The sequence below is a fragment of the Gopherus flavomarginatus genome, chromosome 1 (genome assembly GCF_025201925.1).
Source record: "Gopherus flavomarginatus isolate rGopFla2 chromosome 1, rGopFla2.mat.asm, whole genome shotgun sequence".
NCBI classification, from domain to species: Eukaryota; Metazoa; Chordata; order Testudines; family Testudinidae; genus Gopherus; species Gopherus flavomarginatus.
This window is the reverse complement of record NC_066617.1, coordinates 374,041,480-374,054,883: the sequence shown is the minus strand read 5'-3', so window position 1 is coordinate 374,054,883 and position 13,404 is coordinate 374,041,480. Positions and strand designations below refer to the sequence as shown.

Below are 13,404 nucleotides of genomic sequence, written 5' to 3'. Positions count from 1 at the left end.
TCAGGCCAGTCTCCCATCCCCCAGTGCAGACTGTCCTTCCAGGCCAACACCCCCCACTCAGCATTCACAGACCACAGTAAGAACAGTCCCATTTCATCACATCTCTCCCCCTTCGAGATCAAACTGAGTAGGGTCACTTCAGCCCGTGACCTGGAGAAGTTCGAACCAACCCACGTTTCCATGGATGCCCCAACATCCCTCCCATTCGTTGGTGAGAATTACACCAGGCCCTTCCAGTTTCATGCCCCCTTTAGGTCAGGGGTGCTCCATGGCACCTGCAGTCTGCAGTGGGAAGGTTTATGCGGCCCGTGCCCTTTTCCCACCCCAATATCCCTGGGGTTCAAGCTGGGCTGGGGTCTTCTCCCAGCGTTCCAGTCTGCAGGGCTGTGATTCAGGCTCTCTTGGTTCAGAGCCCCCCTTCTGACCTTGGCCACCCTCTGGAAAGGCTCCTCTATGATGGGCAAGGGTCCTAAAGCCATTTTCCCCTTGACTGGGGCCTTCCTCACCCTCTGGCAGGGGTCTCAGAAGCGGCAGTACTGTTGGACATGAGTAATGACCCCAGGCCAGTAAAAGTTGCGTAGCAGCCTCTGCTGGGGACGCCAGGTTCCCTGGTGCCCTGAGAGGGGGATGTCATGGGCCCGGCACAACAGCTGGCAGCGATACTTCCGGGGTACCACCAGCTGCCTCCTGATCCCCCCGACTCCATTTTCCCTGGGGGCGCCCATTCTCGGTACAGGAACCCCTTCTCCCACAGGAACCTTTTCTGGCAACCTCCCCCCATGGTCTGTACCACACTGAGGTTGGCCATGTCCCTTATCTTCTGCAAGGAGGGATCTTTCTGCAATTCGGCCTGGAACTCAGCAGCTGGGACAGGGATGGACACCTGTTCTCTCTCACTGGCTGGGTCTGAGGCTGCAGCCTCCTTGAGCTGTGTCTTTGGGCACTCCCTCCCTACCAGGTTAGGGTCCTGTGCCTCAGGCAAGGTACCCTCCCCGTTGTCAGGGTGCAGTGCCCCTCGCCGGTTCTTAACACCTCCGTGGGCAAATGGTGGTGCCCCCCCACTTCCTTGGGGTCCTCCTTGGCCCCCTACTTCAGATGTACCCTCGCCATGGACACTTTGAATGGGGTCCCGCTTACTCTCCTGTCAGGATTAGGTAGATATTCGACATCACCTGACCTGGAGCTACCACCTCGGGCCGGGCCAGCGTCACCTCAGCACCCGTGCCCCAGTATCCATTGACCTCCCTCCCATCCACCTCCAGGGGAACAAGACATTCGCTCCACAGGGACCGCCCCGTGTCCACCCTGTAAATGGAGAACCCTGTATCCGGAGCATCCAGCCCCTCAAGGAAGCTGGCCTGGGGCCCTTCTCCCTCCTGAGCAGTAGGAAAGCTGTAACGACCCCTTGCCTGTGCCGTCGTCCCTTCGTCCAACTAGATCTCTAACAAGTTGACCATCTGTAGGTTTGTTCTGCTCAGTCTGTTCCGGAGCCTGGGGCACTGGGTCTGTATGTGGCCTCTCTGGCAACAGTAATAGAAGTCCATGTCCCGTATGTCCCCTCAAGCAGGTCGATTGGCCCTGATGCTAGATGTTCCCCTTGGGAAGAGGTTCTCCATGTTTCCCCTTTGGGAGATCCCAAGGTCACCCTCTTTCCGCATCATGGTAGGCCTGTTCCTTTGGGACTCATCCCTGTTATCCCCTGCCTGACTGTTCACAAACTCGTCGACCAGCTGGCCTGCATGCTGCGGGTGCTCTGGCTTCTGGTCCATTAACCATCACCTCAGGTAGGACAGGCACTGCTCGTACAGGTGCTTCAATACCAATAGGTCAAGCAAGTCCTCTTTAGCTTGGGCCCCACCTCTCCACTTGTGGGCATACCCCTGCGCCCGGTTGGCCAGTTGTAGGTATTTGACCTCATGGGTTTTGCGCTGACTCTGGAACTTTTTTCAGTACATCTCAGGAGTCAGCCCAAAGTCGCGGAGCAGGGCCTTTTTGAACACTTCGTAGTCCTGTGCCTGCGCCCCTTTCATTTGGCTGTACACTTCCATGGCTGTGGAGTCCAGTAAGGGGGTGAGAACTGCGATCCTGTCTCCAGGGTCAACCCTGTGCACCTCGCAGGCATTCTCAAAGGTCGTTAGGAAGGTATTTATGTCCTCTCCCTCCTTACACTGGGCCAGGGAGCACTTATCAAAGCTCTTTGTAGACTTCGGTCCCCCCTCACTCACCTCAGCCAGGTCCCCACTGCTCCTCAGCCGGGCCAGCTCCAGCTCATGCTTTCGGTGTTTCTCCCGTTCCTCCCACTCCTACTTCAGGTCTTGCCTCCTTAACTTGAGCTCTTCCCGTCTCAGCTCCCTGTCATATTCCAATCAAATCCGTTCCAATGACAGGGAGCTCCACCGCAACGATCCCCTGCTGGCTGCCAGGGTCAGGGTGCCCTCGGTATTCACTGGGCTTCCCCCAACCCCTCCCCTAGGTATAGGTAGGCAGGGTCTCGGGATTTCCTCTGCAGCCGTCTGACACCTCCCATCCATGTCAGGCTCCGGGGCCCACACTGCATCCGCCGGGCGGCTTCTCTCAGGGACAGGGCTCTGTTCACCCAAGCGATCCTTCTCCTCCAGCTGGGCAATTAGCTGTTCTTTGGTGGAGCTCCCAGTGCGCAGCCCCCTCTGCTTGCACAGCTCCACAAGGTCGCTCTTAAGGCGTTTAGCATACATCTTCCTGCTGGCCACTCGCCGGCCTGTGCTCTCAGCTTTCCACCATTCCAGGGAGACCTTTAGTGTGCCAGTCCTTCTTCAGGTCACTCCCTCTCTGCCAGGGTCCAGCTGCAGACTCCTCCGCCCCTGGGACCGCTCGCTGCGATCCCCCAGGGGACCCTGTTACTGCTAGAGCCTTTTCTCTGGTCACACACTCCCAGGGGTGAATCGCCCCCTGAAACCATCTCTCTCTGAATCTCCAGCCCACCTGGTCCCCGTCAATCCTCCTTCGCTTTACTGCTCCCCAGTCACTTAGTGCAGGAAGCTCTGTCCACAGGGTGCAGTAGATCCCACTTCTAGCACCAGTTGTCATGGAGTCCGCGATTGATACTCTGGAACTGCACCCCACAAAGCCAGTCCAGACATTGGAGAGCCTCCTCTCCCTTGGAGCAGACTGTCTTCAGGGCAAGCAGCTCACGTGGCTCCACCTCCTGGGTCTCTCCTTGGAGCATTCAGTATGTGCCCCTCCATGTACTTCCCACAGTGAATCCACCGAGGCAGGGTCCTGGGGAAGCCACCGGGTCTTGCACCCCCACTTCGCAGTCAGACGAGACATTTAACCAGGCAGTAAAACAGAGGTTTATTTACATGACAGGAACACAGTCCAGGATAGGTCTTGCCGGTACAGACAACAGGACCCGCTTTAGTTAGCCCCAGGGAGGCCCCAGCCCCTTTGAGAGACCCGAGTCCCATCTGGTGCCCGTCTCCATTTCCCAGTCAGCTTCCAAGCTGAAAAATTCCCCCAGCCTCTCCTTCAGCCTCTGTTCAGTTTCCCAGGCAGAGGTGTCTCTGGCCTCTAACCCCTTCCTGGGCTCTAGCGTTACATGCTCAGGTCTCCTTCCTCAGGCCAGTCTCCCATCCCCCAGTGCAGACTGTCCTTCCAGGCCAACACCCCCCACTCAGCATTCACAGACCACAGTAAGAACAGTCGCAGTTCACCACATAAGAGGAGGAAAGGGTTAATTCCCTGCTGCTCTTCCCCACCTGAGCCAGGCACAGAGGCAGGTCCCTGGGGCTCCGTGCTAGCTCTGAGCTCCCCCTGGGATTCCCAGGGCAGCAGTATAAATATCCCTGTACCTCAGCCCTGGTCAGTGCAGATTCCCTGCTGCCTGCAGCTCCCCGACCTGGTCACAGGCAGAGATTCCTCCTCCCCAGCTGGGGCTGGAGCCTGGTGAGTCGTTTGCATGGACTGAATCTGTGAAGGGGCGAATGGAAACTTGAAACCTGGGAAATGTTGAGCTGAGGTTGGCTAGAATGGGGGTGTGTAACTCTGACTGCAGGGGCAGGACGGGAGCCGGGGCTCTGAGATACACTCCTGTGACTGTGCTGAGGTTGGGTGTTGGGAAGAGGTCACCGGGTTACCCTGATCCACTCCCAGGGGAGTCACTGGGGGTCTTGCTGTTGAAGTCAGTGGGCTCTGGACTGGGCCATTCTTGGTTATGTGACTGTTCAGAGTAAACCACATTGGAAACCTCCTCAGGCCCTGTAATATTCTGCACTCCAAATGCTGAGATCTTCACGCAGGCAACACTTCCATGAAAATCAATCAGGACCCCAGGACTGAGTCTGTTCTGGTTTGCAGAAATTAGCTGGTTTTAAGCAGCATAGCTGTAAATGTCCAGAATAAACAAGGAGCAACCAATTATAAGGGCTGCTTTGATACTGATTGTGACAGGTTCCCCCCAGGGTGCCATCTGGAACTGCGGTACCTCTGAGCCCGCTGACAGCCTGGGCTCCTTCTCACCCTGTATGGCTGTGACAAGCTGCAAAGCCCTCCCACCTGCACTTTCACCAGCATTCACACAGGTAGAGACACACCCAGCTGCAATTGAACACAGGCTCTTTAACCAGCAGCTGTCCAGGTAGGACCCCAGAGCAGTATCAGCCTGCCCTGGTCAAATCTGGGCAGTGTATGTGTTTAATACCCCTTCAACTATCACTCAGTGTGAAGATGACCATGCACACTTGGGTTAATCAAGCCAAGATTTTCCCCAGGCCCTCTAGTCAAAGCTCAGTGGTTTAGATTGTAACAGAATAAGTTTAATAACTATGAAAAATAGATTTTTAGATTCTATATGAATCTTACGTTGCATTTTTGTTTATTTGCTAGGTAATCTGCTTTAATTTGTATGCTAACACTTATAACCACTTAAAATCGATCTTTGGTAGTTAATAAAGGTGTTTTTGCTTTATCTACACTAGTGAGTTGGAATGAAGTCCCTGTGAAAATCATAGCTTGATTGGCAGAGGCTGTTGTATATTCCTTTGCACATTCAGGGAGGGGGCGAATTCTATGAGCTTACGCTGTACAATTCTCAGTGCAGGGTAAGACTGTAACATTTTGGGTTTACACTCCAGTGGGGGGTACGAATCTGGGAAGCTGGTGGTTAATTTGGCTGCAACCTCTCTATTGTTGATTCATGCAGTGGCTGGTTAGAGCCTGCGTGTAACTGCAGCGGGGTGTGTCCCTGCGTGTGTGGATGCTGGTGTAAGTGTAAGATGGGGATGAGGTCTGCAGCTTGTAACAGCAGCACAGTGTGAGGGGGGCACAGACTGGGGGGTCAGAGGGTTCAATGAAACCCCAGTTCCAGGTGACACCTCGGGGGGAACATGTCACACTGTAACAAATGCAGTCCAGTCCTAGCCGACACTCACCTTCCACTGATTGTCTCTTTTGCTTTTAGCTCCTGGAAATTGAATAGAAGATCCAAACGATGGCACATGATGCCAGCTGACAATCACACCTTTTTTGCTCCTATGACCTACATCCTGACTGGCATCCCAGGTACGAAGGAGTCTCATGTCTGGATCTCCATCCTCTTATGTCTGATGTACGTTGTGGCACTTTTTGGGAACTCTCTCTTACTATTCATCATAGTAACAGAACGAATCCTCCATGAGCCCATGTATCTATTCCTGTCCATGCTGGCCGCTGCTGATCTGCTGTTATCTACCATGACAGTGCCCAAGATGCTGGCTGTATTCTGGTTTAGAGCAGGGGAAATTTCTTTTGCTGCCTGCCTGACCCAGTTTTTCTTCATCCATGTCAGTTTCATGGCCGAGTCAGGCATCCTGCTGGCCATGGCATTTGATCGGTATGTTGCCATCTGTGACCCCCTGAGATACATCATCATACTAACCAAGTCTGTGATCGGGAAGATAGGGCTGGCAGTTGTCACAAGAAGTTTCTGTATCATTTTCCCTCTCATCTTTCTTGTGAAGAAGATGAATTTCTGTGGAACCAACCTGCCGCCTCACACCTATTGCGAGCACCTGGCCATAGCCTGGCTGGCCTGCGACGACATCACAGTCAGCATCTGGTATGGCTTAGCTGTCGCTATTTTCGTAATTGGCCTGGATGCTGTGCTCATTGCTGTATCTTATGGGCTGATCCTCAGGGCCGTCTTCCTGCTCCCCTCCAAGGATGACCGGCTCAAGGCTCTCCACACCTGCAGCTCTCACCTCTGTGTCATACTGATCTTCTACACATCAGCCTTTTTCCCCATTTTTGCACACCGATTTGGGCACATCATTCCAGGTTATATTCTCATCCTACTGACCAACCTCTATGTGCTCATTCCCCCCATGTTAAACCCCGTCCTTTATGGTGTGACAACAAAAGAGATCCTGAAACGGGTGATCAATGTGTTTCATTGGTGGTGCAGGAGAAGCTCCCTGCTGAGCTAAATCAGGACACAGAAAATGCTTTGGGACTTGGAAATTAAGCCCAAGTTTTCATTGGAACTTTCGGGATGTTTTTATTATGTACTTCCACTGCTTAAGGTCGAAAGCTGGTCTCTCTCGTCAACAGAATTTGGGTCCAATGAAAGCTATTTCCTCTGCCAGTTTGTCTCTCTAATATCCTAGGGCACACATGGCTGTAACAGCACAGTGCCCTGCCACAGAAATCAACCAGACTGAGTGAGTCTTGTTCTAAGTTGAATGGAAACCACAAAATAAGAATGCACAAAGGTAAAATCACTTTGTGAGAGCGAGAGCACGGTGTGTGCTCCTCTGTGACAAGCTGCATCCGAGTTGCACTCTTAATAGCCAAGGAGAGCAGCAGCCAAGGGGGACGGGCAATAAAGCCATGGGAAGTGCACTGTGCTGCACATTGGGAGACGGGAGCTCTAGTGTTCATTCTGGCACTGACCTGCTGTGTCACCTTGGGAAAGTTTCTTTCCTGCTCAATTTCCTCATTGGCAAAGTGAGCACATTTTGGGGCCAGCATGGAAGTCAGGTACAAGTCTCCTCAGGAAGACAGCACAGAGAACATACAAAAAGGCATCTACTGGGACAGACAAATGATCCATCTAGCCCAGTGTCCTGTGTTCCGACAGTGACAAATGCCAGGTGCTTCAGGGGAGTGAGCCATCCCCTGTCTTCCCATCCCGGCTTCTGGTGGGCAGAGGTTTTGGGACACCAGCAGCATGGGCTTGCATCCCTGACCAGCTTGGCTAATAACCATTGATGGACCTATCCTCCATCAACTTATCTAAAGATTTTTCAATCCTTTCCCATCACAACATCCCCTGGCAGTAAGTTCCATAGGTTAGCTCTGTGTTCCATTAAAAAACATACATTCTCTTTTTTGTATTAAACCGCCTACCCTGGTTTTTGCGTTGTGTGAAAAAGAAAATAACATTTCTCTATTCACTTTCTCTGCACCAGTCATGATTTTATAGACCTCTGTCATAACCCCCCTTAGTTATCTCTTTTCTAAGTTGAATGGTCCAAGTCTTTTTAGTCTCTCCTCATATGAAAGCCATTCTATACCCTTAATTGTCTTTCTTGTCCTTCTCTGACCCTTTTCAAGTTACACTATATCTTTACTGAGATTGGGTACCAGAACTGCACACACTATTGAAGGTGTGGCCGTACCATGGATTTACATAGTGGCAGTATAATATTTTCTATGCATATCCTAATGGTACTTAATGATCTATTAGCGTTTTTGACCACTGCTGTGCATAGAGAAGAAATTTTCAAAGAACTACCCAATGACAGCTCCACAATCTCTTTGTTGGGTGGTATCAGCTAATTTAGACCCCATCCTTATATATGTGTATTTAGGATCATTTATTCCAGTGTGCATTATTTTTCACTTATCAGTGCTGAATTTAACTGGCCATTTCATTATCCAGTGAGATCTCTCTGTAACTTTTCTCAGTCAACTTTGGATTAAACTATCTTGAAAAATTTTGTGTCCCTCCAAACTTTGCCACTTCACTGTTCACTCCCTTTTCCGGATCATTAAGGAATGTGTTGAACAGCACTGGTCCCGGTACAGGATCCTTGGGGGACCCCACTTTTTACCTCTATCCATTGTGAAAAGGATCATTTATTCCCCCTTATTTCCTATATTTTAACTAGTTACTGATGCACGAAGGGGCAGGGAGATGTCGACCCTGGATGACATTCATACAGGCTGTGAATATGGGGTGGGATTCAGGAGATCTGCATTCTATTCCCACACTCTGCCACCACCCTGCTGGAGAACCTTGGGCAAATCACTTTGCCTCCCTGTAACTCAGTTTCCTCTTCTGTAAAATGGGAATAATTACACTGACATACTTTATAGACTGCTTTGAGATCCACTGATGAACAGCTGCATGTTATTATTTAATTTTGTTTCCAGTGGGGCCCAAAGGTCTGTGCTTGACACTTCCCAAACTGAGACGTGATCCCTATACTGAGGAGCTTACAAACTAGACATCACACCAAGGCCAAGGAAAATCTGACCAGGGGAACTGGCCCATTGGAGGCTTTGCATCCCCATTATTCACTGATTCACTAATTCCAAAACCAGAAGGCAACATTATGCTCATGCAGTCTGATCCCCTGCATCTCACAGGCTGGAGACCTGCCCCCAAATAATTCCCAGAGCATAAATTTTAGAAAAACATCCCACCTTTATTGAACAATGGTCAATAATAGAGAATCCACCACAATCCTTATAAATTGTCCCAATGGTTATTTCCTCTCACTGTTAGAAATCTCCACTTAATTCCCAGTGTCAATGTGTCTAGCTTCCACTTCCAGCATTGGATTGTGTGAGACCTTTCTCTGCCAGGGAGAAGAGCCTGTTGTTATATGTGTGTGCCCTGTGTAGCTACTTACACACTGGGAACAGACTTAACTTTCTCTTTGTTAAACTGAACTGACTGGGCTCTTTGAGCCCATCACTATCAGGCAGGGTTTCTAATCCTTTAATCATTCCCTTGGTTCTTTTCTGAGCCCTCTCCGATGGATCAGCATCTTTCCTGGGTCTGTCCATTTCGGGGAGCAGGGAGGTAGGGGCTGCCAATGACATTACTGCTCACAAAGACGTCATTGATGATGTCACAGTCGGCCCAGCTGTCAGGCCGTGCAGTGAACTGCTGGAGAAGCAGGAGGGCAGGAGGGAGCTGGTGCCCTGGCAGTGAAGAGGTGGGGGCTGGTATACATGACTGGGGCCTGGATTCTGGCATTAGCAAGGGCTGAGGGAGGCTGGTTCCTTTCTCGTGCTCCCCCACCCATAGATCTGTGATCACAGCAGCAAGAACAAGACAAAGAATTTCACCACAGTGAAGCAAACCAGCCCCCTCCCCCCCACTCCGGCTCACCTGGGCCCTCCCTGAGCCTCCCTAAGCCTGGCTGAGAGCGGAGAGAACACCATCGCCTGCCCAGTCATCGCCGCCAACTCCCACATCATCCGAGTCACGGTGAAACCCCCACAATGAAAGAGGAGTTTTTGGGGAAGCCAGAGGGCCCTGCACATCGATTCTGAAGTGAGCCGTGACTTTCAGCCAGTGTGTAAAACAGAAGGTTTATTTATCAAAGGAACAGAGTGTAGAACAGAGCTTGTTAGCACAGAAATCAGTGACTTTTAGCAAACTCCATCTTGGGGGACCCTGGGATGGACACACCAGACTCCCCTCTCTCCAAGTCCCCCACAGCAGACTGCCCAGCTTCCAGAGGCCTGACCTCTGACATGTCTGTTGCTCCTTCTCCTGTTGTTTGTCTCGCTTTCTGAACAAAGTGTCACCTGGTTGCATCCCCCTGTGACAGTTTGGATGACAGAGATCTCCTTGGGACTGTCACCTGATGAGCTGAAATTACCTGTGTGCCCGTTATCCCTGCCAGCTTGGGACTCCAGAACCCTGCCTTGTTGTGCCAGATACGCCAGCCTGCTGCAACACAGGCCTGGGCCAGCCCCTCAAAGGTGCAGACTGTAATCAAATACAGTACAGCAGATTACTATGCTAGCATCCTGACACCCATTTCCCAATGGGATCCAAACTCCAAATAAATCTGTTTTACTCTGTATAAAACTTATGCAGGATAAACTCATACATTTTCCACGCTCTATAACACTGATAGAGAGATATGCACAGCTGTTTGCTCCCCAAGCCTTGGCACTAAAAGCTGTGTGCTGTAGACAAGCCCTTATTCTCCTAACTCTAGACAGAGAAATAATACCTGCAAACAAATAGGATGATCACACTCAGTAGATGATAGGCTTTGCAATGACACTTTTTTGAATAAAGCATATTCCAGTTACATCATATTTACATTTATAAGCATATATTCAAAAAGCATATGGAGTGCAACATCATACACCCTCTTTGGTCCCAGGTGAGGAAGGGCACCAGCCATCGCTGACATGCAGGGAGCTGGAGCCAGCTCACCTGGTCCTGAGGGCCTCAGCAAAAGTCACCCAGCCTTATTCCCACCACTTAGTCATTGGTGCAGCACAGCAGGGAAACTGAGGCACACACAGTGTTCATGCAAAAACGTAAGACTCAAATATGCTTGTGTACAACATAATAAGGAGGAAAAACCCACTTTGTCACAGGGGTTTACTAGTGCCTAAGGGCCCTGTAGCCTGATGTTCAAGACCTGTGGTCCCTGACGCCCAGACAGTAATGGAGGCAGAGGCAAACAGGCCCATGGCAATCTTCTCTCCTGGGGCACTTTACTATTGCTACCAATCAAGTCACGCTGAGAAGACAAATTATCTGCCTCAGCCCCTCACTGACAGAAGCCATCAGGACAGTTGTCCTGACCTGAAACACCAAGGGGACATTACACAGTGATAATCCTAGACGTGTAGGGCTGGAAGACACCTCACGGGTCATCTAGTCCAGTCCCCTACAATCCAGGCAAACATTTTCCTAAGTGGCTGCTGATTTAAAGAGTTTCAGCTTTGGATGCTGGGGCACTGGAATGAGGGGGGGCAAGGGCCTTGGTCTCATCACCGATAAAAGTAGGAGGGCTAAACCCTCCCAGTGCTTACAGCCAGAATGGTGAGTGATGAAGGAGAGGGTGGAGAGGAGTGAATGGGGGCTCGGGGAGAAGGGGTGGGATGGGGCCTCAGGGGAAGGGGCTGTGTGATGGTGGGGCCTCATGGGGAGGGGTGGTGCAGGCAGCGGCTCGGGTAGAAGGAGTGAGGTGGGTTTTCAGGGGCAGAGACGAGGCAAGTCGGGGCCTTGAGTAAAGGGACAATGCTGGGGGGCAGGCCAGATTTCAGGCACCAGTGGGCTCCCTCCCCACACACACACTTTTTGGGAGCATCCAACGCTTCTGTTTGGATGCTGAGTTGAGTCATTCAGGGTCTGTCTCTTCACAGCTGCTGATCACCCACCACTCCAATAGCAGAGAGTGGGAGCTGCGAGTGCTCAGCACCTCTTGAAATCTAGGCTGAGATGTGTCCCAAGGTGGGTGCTGCAGCAAGTCAACTCTGCGCCTTGGTAGAGGAGCATGGGAATCACCAGACTGGATCAGACCCGGGTCCATCAAGCCCAGTAGCCAGTCGCCAGCAGTGGCCTGCACCAGATGCTTCAGAAGAAGCTGTGAGAATCTCTCATGAGGAGATATGGGATAATCTTCCCCTCACACCCTGCATCCCACCCTTAACTCTAACAGAGATTGGCTAAAACCCCGATCCATGGGGGTCACTCTCCCTTACAAAATGTGTGTGGTCATTAGGTCTGGTAATTCTGGGTATTTTTGAAAGATAAATGTCCAATTGTTTTTTGAATCTTTCCAAAGTTTTGACCTCAACAAATTATGCAGCAGTGAGTTCCACAGTTTGCTTATTTGTTTTGTGGGAAAGTATTTCCTTGTATTGGGTTTTATTTGCCACCTTTTACTTTCTGTGCATGTCCCTTGTCCTAGTGCTATGAGAGGAAGAGCAGCTCCAGATTTCCCCTCTCTCTGCCACCTACCATCTTACATAAACACAGACAAGGTGGGGGAGGGGATAACTTTTATTGGACCAACTTCTGGTGGGGAGAGCAATATGCTTTCGAGCTGCATGGAGCAGTTTTTCAGCTCTGGGAAAGATACAGATAGTTTAGTGTGAGTAGTTTGCACCTATTCAAAGGGACCATTCAAAGTGATAAGGCCGACAGAAGTTGGTCCAGTGAAAGATATTCCCTCCTCCATCTTGTCTCTTTTATATCCTGGGACTGATGGAGCTACAGACACACACACACATATACAGGTTTTCAGGATGGTTGGACTAAGGGAGACTAAAGGCAGTCTGTGTAAAAATGACTATGATGGTTCTTTCGGCTCCCAGGACTGTGAGTCACCCTGTTACCCCCTGACTTCAGGATCCAATTTTTCATGAGAACGTCCCCGCGCCAGGAGATGTCTCCTCCTTGAAAGGATCCAGACGACCGGTCTCCACTTGGGGTTATCATGAAACAGTCGTTTGTCTCTGTTCATAGGCCGGGCAATCCTGTCTGTTGTACGGTTCCTTTATTTACCTCCAAGTGGTGTTGACTGCAGTTGTCTCTCATGGTTTTCCATTGATAATCTTGGGCTGGAGCAAGGCTGGAGAACTGAGTCTGGCATTACTTCCCCAGCTAACCAGGGTGAGGTGACAACACCCTCCTGGAAGTGCCATCACCTAGACACACGGCCCTGGTGACTAACTTCGACTTCAAGTCCATAAAGCTCGCTTGATATGTTACAAGCTTTCTGCACACACCTTACATGCTACTCTTTATGGGTCAATATTCCGTAATACTTGAGTGTTTTCTAGTGAGTTTGTTAAGCCTGAAACAAGACCTGTTTTCAAGGAACTCTTTGCTGGGGGCCTCAGTGTTACAAGGACCTTTCTAAATAAGGAACAAAAGGAGAAATTATCAGAGCAAACAGGTGAGAGGAGGAAAGGGTTAATTCCCTGCTGCTCTTCCCCACCTGAGCCAGGCACAGAGGCAGGTCCCTGGGGCTCCGTCCTGGCTCTGAGCTCCCCCTGGGATTCCCAGGGCAGCAGTATAAATATCCCTGTAGCTCGGCCCTGGTCAGTGCAGATTCCCTGCCGCCTGCAGCTCCCTGACCCGGTCACAGGCAGAGATTCCTCCTCCCCAGGCGGGGCTGGAGCCTGGTGAGTCGTTTGCATGGAATGAATCTGTGAAGGGGCGAACGGAAACATGAAACCTAGGAAATGTTTGAGCTGGGGTTGGCTAGAATGGGGGTGTGTAACTCTGACTGCAGAGGCAGGATGGGATCCGGGCTCTGAGATACGCTTCTGTGACAGGACTGAGGTTGGGAGTTAGGAAGCAGTTGCCAGGTTACCCTGATCCACTCTCACGAGCGTCACTGGGGGTCTTGCTGTTGAACTCAGTGGGCTTTGGACTGGGCCATTCTTAGCTACGTG

The 13,404-nt window shown here is 51.0% G+C and overlaps 1 protein-coding gene across 1 annotated transcript; it reads left to right on the top strand.

Moving 5' to 3' along the window:
* The first annotated feature begins 5,474 nt into the window (after nucleotides 1–5,474).
* LOC127044448 (olfactory receptor 52B2-like) lies at nucleotides 5,475–6,440 on the top strand. The gene has a single exon (XM_050939345.1). The coding sequence runs from the start codon at nucleotides 5,475–5,477 to the stop codon at nucleotides 6,438–6,440; it is 966 nt and encodes a 321-aa protein (XP_050795302.1).
* Nucleotides 6,441–13,404: the final 6,964 nt, after the last annotated feature.